We start from the raw sequence: 19,807 nt of genomic DNA on the forward strand, positions 1-19,807 counted from the left end.
TACTCCTATCAGATCGTGTGTGCTGCGAAGGCTTGCTTTATTTTGCTTTGCGTTTTGCCCCCCTTTCCACTCACTGGAAAGGGCGGATGAGTTGTTGGCGGGGTGGTGTTGAGGACCCGACTCGGGGAATCTGAATATTATTTTTGATTATTTCTATGCTTGTGTTTTTGGTTCTGCATTTATTACAATGTTCACTCTGCCTTGCTATATGCTACATGGGATTTGATTTTACTTGTCTCTCGCTTCTTTGCTCTTATACTACACACTTTAAACTGAACTGTATCTGCTATTGCTTTTACCACTGTCTCTTCCAAGGTTTCTATATGAGAATTTTCCTTTTTTTTTAATTTGGGATAAATGCATGATCTGACTAGGGTGTGATCGTACTGTAGGAGCCTTGCACGAACTAGATCTGCGTAATATCAAAGATGTAAGACCGCCTCCATGTGGCGTGCTCTTTCTCGACGAATTGTCTCATTTGGGCAGGATGTCACTGGTCGACGTTGTGATCGGTGTGGGATGGCTGGCTTGGCCTGGGGTAAGGGTCTTTTCTCCACAGTCCACGGTGCACTGTTCAGTTCACATGAAGATGCACAATGTACACATCGTCACCTCGTGACATGATGCAGTAACTTACATGTACCTACATATAAGTTACATCTACATCTACATTTATGTATACATATATTAGAATTATTTAAAAGCCAACGTATCAATCTAAGTGAACAAATCCATTAAAACACCTACTTAAATTACCCAGAACCAAAGTATCATAACGTGAGCCCGACCAAAAAAAGCAGAAACCAAAAACAATCCAACGTAAGATGGTATTACATTGATTAAGGGGGAAAAAGCACACAAGAACAGACACGGAAAACTCCAAGCAGAATTCCATCTGGTTCGGGGACAAACAAGAACCAAGTCTCGGTCCTTGCCTGACCCACACACCAGAGAAAAGTGGAACAAATCCCAGCACGATCCTTAGGCGTCAGATCACGACATTCATCTTGAAGGAACGTAGGTGAGAGAGGTATATCATGCAGAACATAAGTCCATTGCGTGATTTTGGTCTCTCGCCTTGCGGGATTAACACCGAAGAAAGGAGCGAAATCGTATATCGAAGCACAAGGCAGGAAATTTTGACAGAGAAGATGAAAAGGAGTGTGGAGAGGATGGAAGTAAAGGAGAGAGAGAGAGGTGAACTACCGTCTGCCTCCTGTATAATCAGTTGCCATATTTGCGAGAAGAGATCATGATCTCTTCCATCTCCGTTGCTCAATTAATCCTGCTTAGGCAGCAATAGGTTCGCGCTCTTCCTCGCGGCCTCGGCCCTCGCCGTCAATGGTGCTGACGCCATCTTCGCCATCCTCATAGCTGGGGTGCTGGTCAGCAGGCAGCCAAGAGTCGCGGTCTCCAGTCAAAGGCTGGTCCTGCGAAGACAGGTCATGGCCCTCGCGGTTCTTGCCCAGGTTGTTGCGGTGGCGCTGGGAGAGGGTGCGCGAGCGCGTGGACAGGCTAGACTTGACGACTGCCTTGGAGCTGACCCAGTTGCTGAGGGCGTCCTCACAGTCTTGGATGATGGCCTTGCTGGCGTCGTAGCCATCGTAGGCGTGGCGGGTCTCGCCGGGAGTGACTGGGGCGTCGTCAATCAGGTCCAGTAGGTGCTTGCCATAGCCGGCGACGATGGCGACCTTCTCGCAGTGCTCGCGCAGGGCATCGAATTGGTACTGGAAGGCGGCCTTGACCTTCTCGCGGGTGATGTTGGACAGCTGGGCCTCGGCGACAAGAGACTCGGCTTCGGCGCGGACGAGCTCCTGCTCCAAAACGACGATGCGAGGAGAGTTGGGGTCCTTGTACTTCAGCTTGGCGATCTCGTCGGTGATTTTTTGTTTGCCTGGGGGAGAAGGGTTAGTTATGGTTGGGGTGGGTCGGTGGGGATCTTACGGTCTCGGCTGGGCTGTACGGATGCCTCGATGTTACGGATGCTCTTGATGGTGACTCGGTACTGGTCGTAGCGGTCGACGAACAGGTCCTCCAGTTCGCCGATCTCGTAGATCAGCACTCCGAGCTTGTCCGTCACATCCGACACATCCTCATCGCAAGCTTCACCCCAGATGGAGAGTTGTTGCTATACCGAATTAGCTTCCAAATTGTTCATGGTCGATGTTTCTCTCGAGGACATACAGCGACCTCCATGCGCTCCCGGGCGACGAGCTCCATGCTGCGCATCACGTTCTTCTCCATCTTGACAAGCTGCGACAGCTTCTTGGCGAGATCGGGCCCAAAGGCACCAGCGGCGTTCTTTCGGAAGGCATGTCCTGATCGCAACCTGTCAGCGAACTAATTCTTTCATAGAAATTGGCGTCGACTGATGATCTCGATTCGGTCCTGGCCACGTCGGGCCGGGGTCGTGGAATGGGGATCGGTGCCCGATTAGGCAGCCTCAAACGCCCACACCCTCGCCGTCGAAATCACCAGTCGACAATCGCATTCCACTCACCGATGCCGCCTTTCCCTAGCCATCTCCCGGTCTTGGTTGTGGACAATGGTGGTGGGGGGCTTTCGATCTGGGACGCGGTCGGAACGCGCGACTGGCGCATAGAATAGGTACGATGCATGGTGATGAATAGGGGTGAGAGAAGAGAGAAGTGAAATAGAATTCAAGGTTCCTGGCCAGAAATTAATGAGAAAAGAGTTTTCCAGTGCCTTGCGCAGTAGTGACGTGAGGTAAGAAGAGGGGGACAGGAGTCAACACGTACTTGAGGCGGGATGCGACGGAAGATAAGACTGCAACCGGATCGACACAGGGAAAGAATTGCTTGACAGCTGTGGGTTTCTGCAGTTTGGTGGAGAGAGGGAAGTTCTCCTGAGGGGGCAGCTTTCGGGAGGTGACGTCGACAATTCTGCCCAGCAACGGGGGGTGTAGAAGGAGCAAGGCAATTGCAATCGGAGTTTTGAGTCCGGGATTGGCGGATCACAGCCTCTCAAAGGTTAAAGACACACTAAAGACCCAACTATTCACGGTTTGTTCGTTCAAGGGCCAATAGTGTCGATCGAGGCAAGTTGCATTTTTCAGATTCTCACGATCGGCGACGTCATCGATTTGCTGATGTCACCCTCGTGACTTGTACCTGCGCAAACCCTGTTGTGTTGCATGAATAGCATCATTGACTATACTAGTTGCAGTATACTTACTACAGTATACTTACTACAGGATATTTAATACAGGATACTCCCCTGGCATGAGGTGCCTGTCATGCCCAGGAGCTTGGGTGGATCTGGAGCTCGAAGCTTGGTACGCTAATCAGCCACAGAACCCTTCGTCGGGTCTGCAGCAAGATCTATATACTCTTTTTCTCGGGCTATAGAGCCTATAGAGCCGTTATAGTCACACTAGGGCCTAAGCCACCATACCCAACCAAGAGGCTTCTTTCATGGAAGCCCTTAGCTCTGAGGTAACGCGCCTAGCCTGCGCCTCTGCAGTCCCACAAGTTCCACTGATCGCTATGATCGCCTGGAACGCCTCTTCGTGGGGAACCATATGGTCCAGTCGTATTTCGAACCAGTCTAGAAGCCGCCTAGAAGCGATGAACATACCAGTCTATATCAATGTACACAACTACGGGATTTGGTCACAAGAATAACTTTGAAATGTGAATGTTTTCTCCATGAGAGAGGGACTGAGAAAGGAAATGACAAAGGAAATAAGTAAGGAAAGGACGAAGAGAGGAACAGTGAAGGATAAAGTAGGTAAGTAATGGTAAAATGTTTTATTTTCTCTTATTACATAGAGTGTTTTTATTGATGTAAGCCTACGCATCCAGAATCCTAGCTTATGAGTCTGCGCGACGAGTCTTGCGTTTCTTACTCATTCCGGCCTTAGCCTGGATGGCTGATGCTCCCCGTTTAGTTTGCTTTTGCGAACCAGAGGCTTCTTCTCCATCGCCTGCTGTGGCTGGCGCGTCGTCACCTGGTGAGGCCTGACCACCTTGAGCCTCTTGTCGCAGTCGACCAAATGCCCTTTCCATTCGGCTAGGTCCACCCGGTCGAACACGAGGCGCAAACGCACCGGCTCCCTGTGGACCAGTCATAAATTGTGTGATATTGGACTGTGTGCCTTCCTGGTCTCGGCGATTCATATCGCGAATGACCGGGACGAGAATCTCATCTGTGCGCTCTTGGCTCCAACCGATGGTTGCCATGAGAAAGTTTCTCAGACCGTTCAAGTCGGGTATACCCCATTGGAATTGGGAGGGGTCAGCGTCAACCTCGGGTTCTAGGTAGGCGGTGTCAACTCGAGTATCAGGGAATGAGGGCGGCAGGAAGATCTTGGATGCCTTCTTCCGGAATTTCTTTCGGAAACCTAGATGAATGTCGTCGGGGTTATTTGTGCCCATTTGCACTTCTGACCACCAGTCGCGGAACTCTTCGAGGCTAGAGAACTCGGTGATAATCTCCAAGGCTGTGACGGGACCAATACCAGGGATGCCCTCCGTGTAATCGCTACCTAGCAGATGGGCAAAGCTGATAAGCTTCCGTCGATGAAGGGCATACTCCTTTTCAAAGTCCGATGCCAGGTAGCACTCCACGAATTTGCTTTGATTGAACATGTTCTTGTAGACTCGTGTCCCACCGAAAAGGAAGATATCACTGTCATCTGTGACAATGCCATCAACAAGGCCTAGCGAGACCAATTCAGCACACTGCGCTTCAGCTTCCATCGGCGCAGTGATGTAGGGCAGTCCAAATAGAGTCAATAGCTGCTGACATTCATTGATCATAATAGTGGTCACCTCGTCTGCATCACGACGATCTTTTTTATGTTGATTTCGTAGCTGCTTCAGTTCTTGCTCGTAATCAAAGGCATCCTGAATAGGCGCAGCATTATTGAGAGTCTGGGTGAAGCGTGCATGTTCTTCACCTTCGGCTGCAAGCTGTTTGAAGAGATCTTCATCTTCTGGGTCACTGTAATCGCCTTGGTCTTGAGCAAAGGTTTCTGGTTGCTCGACCTCTTCAAAAAGCTGGGGCTGGGACTCTTGAGGTACAACAGTGATCTCAGGGACCTTCGTAGGTGGCTGAGGAACCACATCCTCGAATTCAGGCGACAGAGAGTGTTCACTACGGGGTGAGATCTCTGGGGACTTCGCTTCAGGCACAGGCACGGGTCCTTGATCTTGTTTGATGGTGTTCTCAAGTAGCGCTTCATCTTTCGTATCAATTTGTGTTGGTTCATTGGAGGGCTTTTCGACAATAGTTGAGGGAAGCTCGCGGTAAAGCCTTTTGATTTCCTCATCAGAAATTGGTTCAGGCTTTTTCTCCTCAATGCCGATTTTCTTCTCCGAGCCTTCCTCTAAATCAACAACCTCCTCGGACGTTTGATCAACATCGATGATTTCTGGTGAGCGACGATTGGAAAGGAACATGTGATCCGCTGCCGCCGACTTCTCTTGTTCTTTGGGGTCTCCAATTGGATCAACAATGAATTTTTGATTCGTGCGCTCGCCAACGAACCAGGGAGGGAGCGGGTCAGCCTGTTTTGGTTTCTTCGCGGATTCCTTCACAAAGCCACCTGCGTTTTCATCGGCCTCACTAGTCTTCCCGGTATCTTTGGTGGCTTTTGTGAGCTTGATAGACTCAAAGGGGAGAGGACCGCCGAATGAATTTGATGGCCGAGGGGCCTTCTTTGTGACCTTGGTTTTGGCGAGAGCAGCCGCAAAATCCATTCCATCGTCGCTCTCAGAGTCAGGGTCTGGTATCATCATATCATGAGAAGGGGCTGACTCGGCAGGTCGATTGATGGATATTTCCGGCACGATTTCATCATGGTCTGTAGTCGGTTGCAATGAAAGGGCAATGGCTTGTTCGAGGTCATCATCTTCGCCATTAAAAAAGCCATCGGTGTCGTTGTTCTGCTGTTGAACACCAATATTTCCATCCGCCTCAACAAAAAGCGAGTCGTCATCCACAGCTTGAATTTGACGATCATTCACTGGCGGTCGCTGCGCGGTGAGACGCGATTCTTCTATAGCTCTTTGCATGTCGAAGTTCTCATCGCCTTGAATCTGAAGGGATTGATCAAATACACCGTCTCGAAGAAAGGGAAGCTTAGGAAGTCGGTTCAAGCCCTCAATTGGAACATCCTCGAAGACATCGTCATCGGACACCTCATCCTCGTCCGACAATATTTCAGGCCGATCGAGATCGATGGGTTTCTCTTCATCGCCCTCTTTGTTTCCAACAACACCAAGCACCCAGCCACCCTCATGCTCGCGATCCTTGACAAGCACATATTCTCTGCCGCGTTCTCCTGCAATACGCTGCCCAGAGTTGTAGAACGCTTCCTCTCCATTCATACCGTTTATATTCATTAATCGTTGCGTAAGGTCATTGCGCTCTGCGACTCGGTCGATTTGGAATCTTGAGAATGCCATGCGGTCAGGAAACATGGTGTCTAGCTGCTCTTTTGAGTATCCCATACGCAGTCGACTCCTCAGCCTGGCTGCGTTTAAGATGTTGTATCGATCAGTCGCGGGCAAACTGAGGAAGAATGAGCTGTCGAAGTCGATCTTGGAGAAGTCGTAGAGATTGATATCTTGGCCCTGGTGGAATTGTCTAGCATACTCTTCTAGTTCCTCCTGGGACATGATGCGCGGGTCGTTTGGTGCACCCATATCCTGGAGCGATACATCCAGGTTCGGTAAGTGGTAGGCATCCTTCTTCTTGAAACGTCGAGTTTGTTGCCTTTCTTTCTCAGTCATGAATGCTTCATCTGCATAGACCGGAGTCTCCGTCACCTCTTCCTCTTCTTGTCTCCGGTTCTTGTTGCGCCGGCGACTTTCTTCTTCCTCCGCACTGCGTTGCATTTGCACCGCGAGTAATTTCCCTGCGGTCTTCACAGCATCTTCCCTGTGCCCCTCGCGTCTTTTCTTCCGACCCGCAATCGTCTGTCTTTTCATGACTGGGGCCCCGCCATCGAAAACGAAGACAGGTCGGATCCCGAAGTACAGCAGCTTGCATATCCGACGAAAGAATCCGACGATGTGGGAGTTTCGTAGCGCATTCCCTTCTTTGTCTCGCACTGCTTTCAGGAATTGATATATCCAAATCGACGCGTCGACTGCAAGCCGTCTCTTGTTTAGCGTCTCGAGTTTGATAGGACGAGCGCAGGGCTGCACGACCGTCCAAAGGCCGGTGACACCCATAGCAGGTCAGAGGGATACGAAATCATGAATCAGGATAAGGGTATTGCTGCATTGTATACCAGTCCACACGCAGTAAGCCCGATGCCAACGAGTGGAAATGCGAAACAGGACTGGTCAGTGACGTCTACGGGTGAGTCAAGCGTCAAACTACGCCTCAGGCACCAACACAATCGCGAGATCACGTGTGTAATATCACCACGTCTGGACTAGCGTGAGATATTAGGTAATCTCATTGGAGATCGAAAAAGTAGTGGGCTTTTTTGGCTTGGTGGGATGTACTCTTGATCGGAGGTTACAATTGGGACAGTCTGTGGTGAATTGCTTCTCTACCTAATGTGTGTCAAGGCTGGCAAAAATGTCCCTCTCTCTTCAGGTGAGTGCTGCTGTGGTACATGTGCATTGTTGTCCCGCTGACTCAAATTATAGCATATTGATGCTTGCCTCCCGGTAACAGCATTGAAGGCGTTTGGCTGGGACGATAGAAGATTCGTCTTCGAAGGCCAGGGTTCTTTCTTCCGCGTTATTAACGATGCCACTGGTGTCGTTTCTGCGCAAATCCAGGCATTCAAAAGAAACAATGTTCATGGTTTTATTACTCTGAACCAACGGTCACAGGACCATGGCACACGTCGTGTTCAAATTATCGTCTGGGGTGGACGCTCAGTACGGGCCATTGATCTCCTCATGGGACCTGGCGCTGAAGTATCCCTGTCGATATCCAGTGCCGAGTTCCTTGCCCCGGACTGGATCATGAGCGGATGTGCATCTGCTGAAAATGGTCACCATGGAGCATTCATGATCACTGCAAACAACGCAATTATTGGATTGGAGCTGCTCGACTGTGGAAACTCGGCAAGAGAGACAGTCATCTCCATACACCAGCTGGCGACGAGTGTGAAGTCAATTCTTTACTCTGCCCATGTGATTGCTCTCTCTCCTTCTCACGTTCTCATGGCTTCCGGGACTGTTTTTGGAGAAATCATTGTATGGTCGTGCTTCTTAAATGGCAGTGAGATGCGCCAGGCCAATGCCGTTGCTTCCATCCACCATTTCTTCACAGGGCACGACGGCTCGATCTTTCACGTTCGAATCTCTCCTAAAATTGCATCCTTGAACGCAGGGCAATCTGGTCGACTTCTCGCCAGCTGCAGTGATGATAGAACCGTGAGAATCTGGGATATCTCAGATTGTGAGCGGAAAACCGCCCAAGATCCTTCTGCATACTCTACAGACGGATATGACCTGCGAAGCACAGGTTTTGGTCCCGTTGAAGAAGGTGAGCAAGGCGTTGGATCCGAGTCATGTGTGGTCCAGGCATTTGGGCACATAGCCCGCATTTGGGGCGTTCATTTCAGATCCATTCAACATGATGATCAAACCGGAATGGGGCTCGTGTCTCGTGGTGAAGATTCTACATGCATTATGTGGGACCTCAGCTGGCAATCAACATCCGCAGGCCCAACACAATATCAGCTCAGTCAGGCCTCTTCGTTGCATCCTCATTATGGAAAGCATATTTGGTCCCTGGACCTTTGCAGAATTGGGTCTGAAACCATTGTTTACACCGGAGGTGCCGATGGTGCATTGAAAAGTTTTGCCATTGAAGAGAACGACGATCTATTCCGGGGAAATAAGAGGTCTACTCTAGAGCAACCTTCTGCTTTGAGAAAGAAACCCCACAAAAGTGAGGAACTGAAAGCATCCGCGTTTGTCTCACACGACTGCCTTATTGGCTCTTCTGCACAAGGTCAAATCCAGCTTGGATATTTGAATGGCATAGAGACGAATATTACTTGGAAAGAGCTATGCATCGAACCTGAGCTTGGTTCTTGGGTGTTGATGGCTAGTGAGCCCCGGAAAGGCCTAGCATTGATCAGCAATGCCCGAGGACTGATTCGATTGTACAATCACAGTACGAAGTCGATTGTTAAAATCACAGAACTTGGCACACGACCTCTTAATCTATTCTTCCTTGAAGCTCACTCACCAGAAATCGAAACCTCATCGAACGGGTTTATGTTCTTGGTCTGTTATACGGCAGAAGAGAAGATAACGCTTGTCACGGTCTCCGATAGGAACAGTGATTCTCCGAAGGTTGAAACATCTACGATCGGCGTGCCACCTTCGTTCGTGGCGGCGAGTGCAGCTTTAGTCTTCAATGGTCAATACTTGGCCGTCGGCTCCAAAGGCGGCGGACTTGCCATATTCGAAACTTTCGATGTTGGCAAAGGCTCACGACCAGTCTTGCTTGATCGGCGTGTTCATGGCAAGGAGTTCGTCAATCACCTTAGCCTGATATCATCTATTGCTGGAGAGAACGGCTCAATATTTGAATACTTATTAAGCTGCGGTCGTGACGGTACCTATTGCGTTCACGAACTCGAGCTGCGCGAAGACAGACAAGACGCAGTTTCAATGCAAATCGTGCATCGTACAGCGTCTCTGGTTGGGGGTAACATCGAAGGCGGCTATTTCGATAAAACGACCGGCCAATTCATGTTGTACGGCTTCAGATCTCAAGACTTCGTTCTCCGCAACGAGTCCAAGTTGACAGATGTCGTATCAATTGCTTCTGGTGGGTTTCGCCGGGCCTGGGCTTTCCACCCAGGAACCAAGGAGAGCGATGCTTTGTTCACATGGAGAGACCAAGGAGCTTTGCAGACGACTCGTATACGCCATGACGCTCGCTGCTTGTTGAGAGCTGGGGCTCATGGGCGAGAACTCAAATCTGTCGATGTTTTCAACCCTATCGGGGAAGATCAGCCTCTGCTTGCCACAGGCGCTGAAGACACTACTGTCCGTCTCTTTAGATCGGCCCCTTCAAGCACTGCTAGTTCGAAGACTGCCTTTGAGTGCCTGCGTGTCTTGGATACACACAGATCTGGTATTCAACAAGTGAGCTGGTCCAAGGATGGAAGGTATTTGTTTACAAGTGCTGCATATGAGGAGTTCTTTGTCTGGAGGATCAGCGAAGTTCCATCGTTTGGCATCGCCACAAAGTTGATTGCGGCCAGCCCTAAAGATGATGCAAACTCAGATCTCCGGATTCCCAGTTTTGATATACTGGAAGTAGAAGATCATGACGGGGAGCAGAGCTTCCTTGTGTGTCTTGCTCTAGCGAACTCCACTCTCAAGGTATCCCGATAATAATTTCTCAACTTGTTCTTGAATCAATGCTAACTCCGTGTTAGATCTTCCACTTTTCGCCATCTGACGAGGGGAACTTCACTCTTCTGGCTTCCGGCCGATACACGACCAACTGTTTGACCCAAGCGCACTTTTTGGTGAAAAACTCGTCTGTGAGTCTTATCAGTGCAGCCACTGATGGCCACTTCACGTTCTGGGATTTGACCAGCACACTCGACCCATTCTACACAATCACCAATTCAACTTTGAAGGCCAAAAAGCCCTTTGATGGCTCGTCTTTCTCGCCAGAAAACATCACATGCGAGAGCCGATACCTGATTCATTCCAACAGCATCAAGTCGCTGGAACTAATACCAATTTCCGACACAAACACTGTTATTGTGGCTGGAGGCGATGACAATTCTATTTCTGTCTCTCTTCTCACGACGCCGTCTGATCCAAACCTTAGTGCGCAGGTCACTACGGTGTCCATTTCCGATGCACATGCAGCGGCAGTGACTGCCGTTAAAGTACTCAGTCAACAGGTGTCCCGGGATGTCGTCTCAAACACCGAATCCGCAAAGATCACTGTCGCATCCTCCGGAAATGATCACCGAGTCAAGATTTGGTCGATTACCGTGGATCCCAAGCAGCTTGGCACGCGGGGGATCACTGTCGAGTTCTTATTGGACAGATACAGCTCCGTGGCCGATGTATCGTCATTGGGGCTTATACATGGATCTGGGCGTGACCTTTCTGCAGAAACTGATGTTTCTTCCTTGAAAGAGAACCAGCCGAAGATCGTGGTAGGTGGTGTTGGCATGGAGATGTTTGGTATCAAGTTGTAATGAACTCGACTTGCATTATGACGACGTGATGATGTACATAAAACTTCAATGGCACATATTATAACCGACCTCCCGGGAGAATCGAAACAAAAAAAAGGACGTTGACGTATCCCTCTAGCTGCATAGCATGCCCGTGTCTAAAAGGGCAAGGTCGTCCCCGCAAAGACCCCAGATGACTGGGCAGCATTGCAGTTGCATTCCAACATGCGAGGTCTAACTGTTCATGTTCTGCAGAATTGACTCCCATGCCAGTATCAACCCCGCAGTCTAGGGCGTTTTCATCCAACCCAACCGGCTAAATCTAGTGATGGAGCCGTGATTCAGAGCGACAAACCGATTGATAATCGAGGATAATTAGAGACCGGCAAAATTATTTCCAAGGTCTCACTGCATGTTACAATCTAATTTGAGTGAAGTCCTAAAAAGAAACGGAAACAAGGGGTGAGTACATAAGGGAAGAGCTATGGAAGAATGTGCACATCTCGTAACAATTTCTTTCTCTTTCTGGTACTCCGTACACATATCAATTATTCTACATCATGAAGCATCTTATTAGTATTATGGCCGGTGTCGGCATAGTTGCCGCAGGGCCTTTGCAACACCGAGCTGCACAGACTTATTTCTTTACCTTGTGAGCAACCAACCTAGCCGTTTATATAAACATGGGAAAAGAAGCTGATTGACAAGTATAGCGGAGACTCTTATACCCAGAGCAACTTTGATGTCAATGGCACACAGCCCTCTGCTTCAAACCCAATGGGGAATCCAACTATAGGTAGGTCTGATTCACCAGAAGCACTCTCGACTCGAATTGCCCGTCTAATGCTCCGCAGGGACTGGCACATCGAGTGGTGGCCTCAACTGGGTAGAATACCTGACCACAGTTGACAATGCCTCATTGGTACTCAGCTACAATCTCGCTATTGGAGGAGCGACAATTGACAATCGAATTGTCAGTGCCCCATACGTAGATATGACAACGCAGGTTGGCACCTTTGAGACTTCATATAGTCAGAAGCCAGCATCTGCGCCGTGGTCTGCGAGCGATACAGTCTTTGGGTTTTGGATTGGAATTAACGAGTATGATATCTAGATCATCTATCTCTACTCTGGCTAACATGTGAATTTACAGCATTGGTTGGGCCTATTCAAGCAATGATGCCAGCGTCGTGGTTCCCAAACTGATGGCGCAGTATAGATCTCTTATTGAAGAGATATACGCAAATGGCGGGCGCAAGTTTTTGTTCCTCAATGTACCTCCGACGAGTCGAAGCCCACTCTTTCTTGACCAGGGGACGGACGTGGTAAACGCTCACGCTGCATGGGTCACAGCTTACAACAAAGGCCTCCAATCGATGATCAAGAGCTTCAAGTCAAAACGCAGTGGCGTGAGTTCATTCTCATCCATTGGGATACTCTATAGGACTAACCAATGGCAGACCACCACCGTCCTTTACGATACCTGGAGCTTCATGACGAAGATCCTCGACAGTCCGCAGGAGTATGGATACCCGAATGCCACCTGCATCAATGAAGATGGAGTTTCTTGTATCTGGTACAATAACTACCACCCGGGCCAGAAGTATCACCAGCTGCAGGCGGCAGATATGAAACAGCACCTCAAGCCTCTCGGTGCGTGGTAGACGAGTATTGGATCACTGAGGGAGAAGTATGAGGGCATGGACAATCACCATGCCAAGTTTCAAAGTGGCAAAAGCTGCGATGTTTCATGCAGAGCGATCATTTCTTCTTTGAGTATCAGATACTCCGGATGGGCCGGTCCCTGTTTCAGCTGCAGTCAATCAATTTCGGACAGAATCCGTGTCCTTAATTCCCACATTCGTTTCTATGATATACATTCTCCCGCCTAGTGTAAGATCATCTATTCAAACGCAAATAAACTACTAGCAGTGGTGCGAAGTCAATTGTCTGTTACTCGTGCGCATAAGATTATGAACGTCGATCTATGCCCCAAACGCCACGGGCTTACTAGGCATCTTTTTATTCCAACAAAGCAATGCCTACGGAAGCCACCTATGCCGAAGAAAGCTTGACGAAGTGGGGTATACTCAATGGGATTGAATTCTATGCATTTCTGTTCTCTCCGGTTGAAGACACGGCACATACTTGGCTCCGTTTCGCAATCATAGAGAGCCAAGAAGATCACTAGGGCCAGGCTGGGCATCTACGGTCTCCCTTTGGTGGGGAAATTCTGCTACTCGACACTGCAATGTCAAATGTTTCTATACTCCACTCCGTCAGTGTCAAACCTCCGTTTGGTCTCGGAAGTGAGGGAAGCATGGAAGCTCCGTGTCCTTTCCTGACACTAGTCCCTGAGATGAGCCCTCTGTAGACTAACTCGCTAATAAATAACTGATTCATAAGCCCTGAAAATAACTATAAAATATCCCCGTTCTCAGTGCTAAGACGTGACAGCTGGTCTGGTTTTACCTACACTCCTTCAATTCTTAACATCTCATTTGCACTCGCTATTCTTTCCTTGTTTTAGGTAATCGGTTTGATACCAATTACTGTATCAACATGAAGTTCACAAACATTGCTCTCTTTGCTGCCGCGGCTGGATCCGCTGCAGCAGCCCCTGCCAGCAGTCATGCAAAGCGAGCCTCGCCATTCAAATGTTTGACTCCATGAACCTGACTACGCTTAGAGTGCCGTTTATTAAAATTGCTGAACAGGGTTCGGAGTAAGCGAGTCAGGTGCTGAATTCGGACAGACCAACCTTCCCGGTGTTTATGTATGTTGGCTATAGATGTATTGAAGCAGATCTCAGCTGACAAAGCGCACAGGGAACCGACTATATCTTTCCGGACACCAATGCTATCCAAACCTTGAAAGGGAAGGGAATGAACATCTTCCGGGTTCCTTTCCTGATGGAGCGGTTGGTTCCAGGCTCACTGACTGGATCGTTCGACAGTGCCTATCTAGGCAAGCTGACCTCGGTAAGTCATCCTAGATTGCAAATGCATATTAAAGAGATTAGTGATGTTAACAACATGGCAGGTCGTCAAAGCCATCACCGATACAGGAGCCCATGCCGTACTTGACCCGCACAACTATGGAAGATAGTAAGTGAACTAGCTATACTGCTGATCAAGCGAGCTGAAGCTAATGAGGGTTCTACAGCAACGGCAACATAATTTCAAGCACCGACAATTTCAAAACCTTCTGGCAAAATGTCGCAGGCGAGTTCGCATCGAACGATCTAGTCATCTTCGATACAAGTTCGTACTCTTTCTCTTCCCTCTGATACATGTATTCCCTGACAACTAAATCCGGCCATAGACAACGAATACCACGACATGGACCAAACCCTAGTCCTGAACCTCAACCAAGCCGCCATCAACGGCATCCGCGCAGCAGGAGCAACAAGCCAATACATCTTCGTCGAAGGAAACTCCTACACAGGCGCCTGGACCTGGGTGGACGTGAACGACAACCTGAAGGATCTAACCGATCCTCAAGACAAGATCGTCTATGAGATGCACCAGTACCTCGACTCCGATGGATCGGGTACTAGCGAGACCTGTGTGTCAACCACCATTGGAAAGGAGCGCGTGACAGGTGCGACGCAGTGGTTGAAGGATAACAAAAAGGTTGGAGTCCTGGGTGAATTCGCTGGTGGTGTCAATGATCAATGTAAGACGGCTGTTACTGGCATGCTTAGTTATCTGGGTGAGAACTCGGGTGTTTGGATGGGTGCTATGTGGTGGGCTGCTGGGCCTTGGTGGGGTGATTATATCTATAGTATGGAGCCTACTAGTGGCACGGCTTATACTGGCATGATGTCGACTTTGGAGCCTTACTTGCTGTGAGATCTGTCGGTCTATGTGGGTCTGGTCAACGCCAGGATCAATGGGGTTGTGGTATCGTTCCAGTGAACAGCTCTTTTCCCGGCATATACACAATATCTGTGTCATTTTGCCTGGAAAGCTGTTATTATCAATGTAGCCCTATTTTCACAAACCGGAGAAAGGCATATGTAGAGCTGAGAATGATGAGCGTTCTACCAGTACTCCCAAAATCACTTAGAAGGCACTCAACAAGATGTTAAAATAAGGCCAAGAAATCGGATAATAGATTGCGCATAGGCAAATTATTCATCGCTATGAATGATATCCTAGGTTTCTAGCATAGGCTAGAGAAAATATATCCTGCTTGCTTGCAGAGGTACCTCCTTATTCTGATCTGGATAGATTAGGTTAGTACCTGATTTAGTTAGCAGTTCAGTTGATAGCATTCGAAGGCATCCACTTTTCAAGTCTTCAGTCTCAAGTTTGAGTAGCCGACACAGAGCTGCATGTAACAATCCCAATCCTTGTCATGTTCAGAGATTGCACTCGACGAATAGGCCTTCCCTTGATGTGCACCTCCACAAGAGGCTTTATGATTCTTTTGAGCCTGACGCTATGACAGGTTATGTTCTTCTTGGGGTTTACTCCCCAGTTTGACGACTGCATTCAGGGGTTAGTAGTTGGAGTACGCGCGAGAGTCAGGCCATGTGACGCTGCCAATATACTAGGGCCAGTGTCATATTTGCTAACTTGAGTACGAGATGAGGCTTTGTTTGGTTTGCTTCTGACAAAGCTTGCCGGGTGTGTAGATTCATTGTTGCGCCGCAGGCAACTAATATTGTCTCTTGCTTACTCCAAGCCGCCGGGACAATATCTGCGCCAAATTTGCATGTTAGACGTGGAAATGCATATCGCCATAAATTATTTTGACAGTCCGATTTCCCAATCTTCAATCAGCCGCGATACTGCCTTAAACGAAACAGGTTTCGTAAGGAAGACGTCTACTCCTGACTCCAATGCTTGAGACTCATCACGCAAGCTGCTGAGTCCGGTAAACGCGATGATCTTGGCCCGAACGCTGTCACCCCGATCTCTTTCAATTGCACGTATAGTACGAGTCGCTTCAAACCCGTTCATTACGGGCATGGACAAATCCATGAAAATAAGGTCGTATCCTAGCAATGTCTTTTCAACCAAGTCGACGGCTTCTCTGCCATTTTGTGCTGTATCTACAGCCGTGACATTCCATTTTCTCATGAAAGTCCGTATAAGTCGGAGGTTGATATCGTTGTCATCGACCAGCAATACCCGAGGTTTGCTTTTGGCTTCAGATGAGGAATCAATGGGAGTTGATCCACTAGGCGAGGAAGAGGAGGAATGGGTGTGAGAGCTGGAAGTGCCGCTTCCAGCTGTGAGACGAGAAGAGCCGACTGTATCTGAAGACCGGCCAGAAACATTACGTTTCGCGGGATCCATGACGCAGCTGCGGGACGCTGTCATAAAATTGGATGATCCAGCTACAGGTGGTTCTAGATTTTCAGATGACTGTGATTTAGAACTGCCAGTTGATGGAGTCGGACCTGAGGGCCTGAGTCGCTCCGGGATCACGAATTCTTGCTCGGAAGGGTGTGAACGCGGCGCAGGAGATGCCGACTTTGGACCAAGGCAATTCAAGATACCTCTGGCGAGCTTCTGTGGGCCACAGGGAAGACGAAGAATCACCAGAGAATCAGCAAGGTGAGACCATTGCGCCCTAGTATCATTAGAGCTGCCTGTGCCGTCGCGGAAAATAAGCATGCTTGGCAATGCGGTATTCAAACTCTGGAATTCTTCTGCAGACAAATCGCTTTCGTTCGCAAGGAGCACATCAATATGTTCATTGGTAGACCAAGGAACCAGCTTCAGGCCATACCAGTCCGTAATATACTGAGCAATTGAAGACCAGAATTGATATTTACCAAGACAAGAAGGATCTACCCCCCATATGGCGGCACGTTTTCCTGTCAAGTCCAGCTGACACAGTTGAGAGGGTGCTGTAAGTGTCTCCTGTTGCGAGTCCTTGACGTGAGGCATTGACGACAGGTTCTTCTTCTCTCCTACTGGACGCTCGAGAGGAATTGTCACCTTGACAGTAGTGCCTTCACCTACTCGGCTTTTGATTCTGATATTTCCGTGGAGTGTTCTCACTATGCCGCGAACGATTGACAGACCGAGGCCAGTACCTACCGATAGTGTGTCCTCTTGTGCAAATGGGGTGTACAGACGTGTCCGAAGATACTCGTCTGAGATGCCCTTACCCGTGTCTGAAACCGTCAACGTAACCATGTCCTCAAGGCCCTGGCGTCGGGAACGACCTTTTGAATTCTCAGTTGCCCGGATTGAGACAGATACCAGGCCACTTCTGGTATACTTCAGGGAATTGCCAAGAAGATTCATGATTATGCGCCTTAGCGAACCCGGCTGAACATTGTAATACCAGTCATTGTCACTGATATCAACAATAACCTCCACAGCTGGATTGAAAGCAACTTCGTTGACCTCTTTGGATGGCGTGGAAGAAGGAGTTGGTGATTCGCCAATGACATGGTTGATTGACAAGGTTGACTTTTGGATATGAGAATGCCCCAAACACACACTATCCACAACGTCCTCTGTCAAAATGGCAACGTTTGTTGACATTAGTGGATCCAGCCGCGCTGGGACTTCGTCTGGAGTTTTTGGTCTCCATGGATCTTTTTTGCGTTTGTACCTCTTCTTCTGCCTCTCCAACGACAATATTTTGCTGAAATCCAAAACTTGGTTCATCGTATCCAAGAGAGTCCGACCACATGCATTTACTGTCTCGAGAAGCGACTCTTGGAACTCGTCCAAATGGGTACTCCCCAAAAACTCGGCGGCTGCTAAGACGCCATGTAATGGGCTGCGCAGTTCGTGAGAGATGCTGCTTATAAAATCTCCTTTTTGACGGTCTGCGACAACTGATTCAATACGGCTGTATTCAGTCATAATGGAGGAAGCGAAGCCAAACATCGAGCTCAAATCGACAGCCCGACTGAAAATTCGCGTCGACTGAGGAGTCCACGAGAAACACCCTGCAAACCACTGCAAACTATTGGCGTTCCATAATGGAACAAACATGACCTGACTCGCGTCAGGAAAGTAGGCTTTCAGTTTACTGGCTTCCAAGGCCCTGGACGTCGGATTATATTTCCGACTTGCACCGACAGATTGCTCTTCATCTGAGGTGGACAAAGTCCCGTCACGATGGAATGACCAGAGTCTACCTTTGGGATAGCGAGAAGATAATTGGTTGAGAAAGGTATTTTCGAGTTTGACAGCTGGGTATGATACCTCAGAGCCCGTCTGATACGAAAAAGGATCCTCTCTGGTGGAAAGCGCAAGAACAGGCCCAGGTGTCTCGGTATCAGCGGTATCAGACTGGCTGCGGGCGGGGCTGTCTGCCGATTCATCGCTGGTCTCCATGAGCATCACACCCCCAGCACCGTCCAGGTCCAGGCTTTGCCGTAAGAGGTTCGCGGCTCGTTGAAATAGCCAATCTGTATTACTCGAGACCATCGAACCGACGTCGCCCTGGCGCGAGCTGCGCGATGATGGCGCCGGGCTAGTTGACATGCCAATCTCCAACTCCTCGGTAGAAAATGGGCTTGAAGATCGCGCGTCGCAGTCTTGAAAGGATACATCATCGTTCTCGGATTGTGCTGCGCGAAGATTGGAACCACTATTTTGAGAGTTCGCAGATCGGCTTGCCCTACGATAAGGCGATGTATGCGAGGGCGGACTGTAGTTTGAACTGCGCGAGCGGGCAAGGGGAGCATTATCGGCGAAGCTGGAATTACCGTCCACGAAAAGACGGAGACCCTGTGATAACCGGGAGGCACGGCGCCCTTCAACGGCCTGGCGGCTGACCTGTAAAAAGTCCATGACCATCGCTGCCACTGTCCCTAGTATATCCTTCTCAATATCAGACAGCCCCTCACGGGGCTCAGGGTCCAATATAAACAAGCATCCCAAATTAATGTTGCTCTCGCTTGTTAGGGGCGTTCCGGCATAGAAACGGGAGCGTGGCTCGCCTTGTACGAAAGGCAACTCTCTGAAGCGATCCTCCCGTTCAAGGTCACTGACGATAAGAAAAGGATATGTTCCATCTTGTTGTTCGTGTGACTGTATATTGACTGTTTCCTGTTCGAAGAAATAGGTCAGTATCAAGAAGATGGCTGGTATGGCAATGTTCATAGGTTTTGTCTTACCCGACAAATATTCCAAGTGTTTGTCAATGTGGATGTTCCAGCAAAAAGGTTGTCTCCTTTTTCACCGAACAATGTCGAGCTTCCCACGTTGGTCGTTTTTGTAGCTTCCGCCAATACGAACTGAGAGTCGCGGTTCAGGATACTAAAAATGAGAAGTTGAGAAGTTAGCACAAGGTTCTTGCTAGACAAGGGATAAAATTACGTGATAAAGGCCCGTTGTGCATTCAGGCGTAGAGCTGCCAGCTGTGCAAGAGATGTTAAAGTCGTATTCGGGCTGTATAGAGGGCTGGCATCAATCGAAGCCGTCTCAGAGATCTCATCGTCCAGTAAAGAATCAGCTGAATTTGCAGAATTTGTAGCTGTCGATAGGCCGACTGTAGTGGTCAAATGTTCGCCAGGGGGCCATGTTGCATTTAGCGCTGCTGGATTTGCTGGTTGGAAATAACGATAGGTCTCGCGAGTTTGACGGTCTGCTTCATGGTCACACAGAGCCTGCTCTGTTAAATCACTCATGATCAACAGAGTCTATGTGTAAGGATGTGTGTATTAAA

The 19,807-nt window shown here is 49.0% G+C and overlaps 6 protein-coding genes across 6 annotated transcripts; 3 read left to right on the forward strand and 3 right to left on the reverse strand.

The window, feature by feature from the left end:
* Positions 1-1,289: 1,289 nt before the first annotated feature.
* PENARI_c001G07082 (Eisosome component PIL1/LSP1 family protein) lies at positions 1,290-2,618 on the reverse strand (the record flags this gene model as incomplete). Its single annotated transcript, XM_022626686.1, has 4 exons — positions 1,290-1,894; positions 1,945-2,128; positions 2,185-2,318; positions 2,501-2,618. 4 exons carry the CDS (start codon positions 2,616-2,618, stop codon positions 1,290-1,292), a joined length of 1,041 nt encoding a protein of 346 aa, XP_022493109.1.
* Positions 2,619-3,833: 1,215 nt separating this feature from the next.
* On the reverse strand, positions 3,834-7,202 carry PENARI_c001G01365 (ssDNA endodeoxyribonuclease RAD2; the record flags this gene model as incomplete). The annotated part of the gene is made up of 1 exon (XM_022626228.1): positions 3,834-7,202. The coding sequence occupies one exon, from the start codon at positions 7,200-7,202 to the stop codon at positions 3,834-3,836; it is 3,369 nt and encodes a 1,122-aa protein (XP_022493247.1).
* Positions 7,203-7,557: 355 nt separating this feature from the next.
* Positions 7,558-11,176, forward strand: PENARI_c001G11927 (tRNA (34-2'-O)-methyltransferase regulator RTT10; the record flags this gene model as incomplete). The annotated part of the gene is made up of 3 exons (XM_022627071.1): positions 7,558-7,575; positions 7,629-10,337; positions 10,394-11,176. The coding sequence occupies 3 exons, from the start codon at positions 7,558-7,560 to the stop codon at positions 11,174-11,176; spliced, it is 3,510 nt and encodes a 1,169-aa protein (XP_022493919.1).
* Positions 11,177-11,715: 539 nt separating this feature from the next.
* Positions 11,716-12,819, forward strand: PENARI_c001G04933 (SGNH/GDSL hydrolase family protein; the record flags this gene model as incomplete). The annotated part of the gene is made up of 5 exons (XM_022626503.1): positions 11,716-11,807; positions 11,869-11,951; positions 12,010-12,256; positions 12,309-12,564; positions 12,616-12,819. The coding sequence occupies 5 exons, from the start codon at positions 11,716-11,718 to the stop codon at positions 12,817-12,819; spliced, it is 882 nt and encodes a 293-aa protein (XP_022493314.1).
* Positions 12,820-13,717: 898 nt separating this feature from the next.
* Positions 13,718-15,009, forward strand: PENARI_c001G10576 (glycoside hydrolase family 5 protein; the record flags this gene model as incomplete). Its single annotated transcript, XM_022626958.1, has 6 exons — positions 13,718-13,814; positions 13,873-13,931; positions 13,984-14,136; positions 14,198-14,262; positions 14,321-14,418; positions 14,480-15,009. The coding sequence occupies 6 exons, from the start codon at positions 13,718-13,720 to the stop codon at positions 15,007-15,009; spliced, it is 1,002 nt and encodes a 333-aa protein (XP_022493564.1).
* Positions 15,010-15,909: 900 nt separating this feature from the next.
* Positions 15,910-19,769, reverse strand: PENARI_c001G08010 (hybrid sensor histidine kinase/response regulator; the record flags this gene model as incomplete). The annotated part of the gene is made up of 3 exons (XM_022626766.1): positions 15,910-19,188; positions 19,257-19,398; positions 19,459-19,769. The coding sequence occupies 3 exons, from the start codon at positions 19,767-19,769 to the stop codon at positions 15,910-15,912; spliced, it is 3,732 nt and encodes a 1,243-aa protein (XP_022493068.1).
* Between the last annotated feature and the right edge of the window lie 38 nt (positions 19,770-19,807).

This window comes from Penicillium arizonense, assembly GCF_001773325.1.
Source record: "Penicillium arizonense strain CBS 141311 chromosome Unknown PENARI_contig001, whole genome shotgun sequence".
NCBI classification, from domain to species: Eukaryota; Fungi; Ascomycota; class Eurotiomycetes; order Eurotiales; family Aspergillaceae; genus Penicillium; species Penicillium arizonense.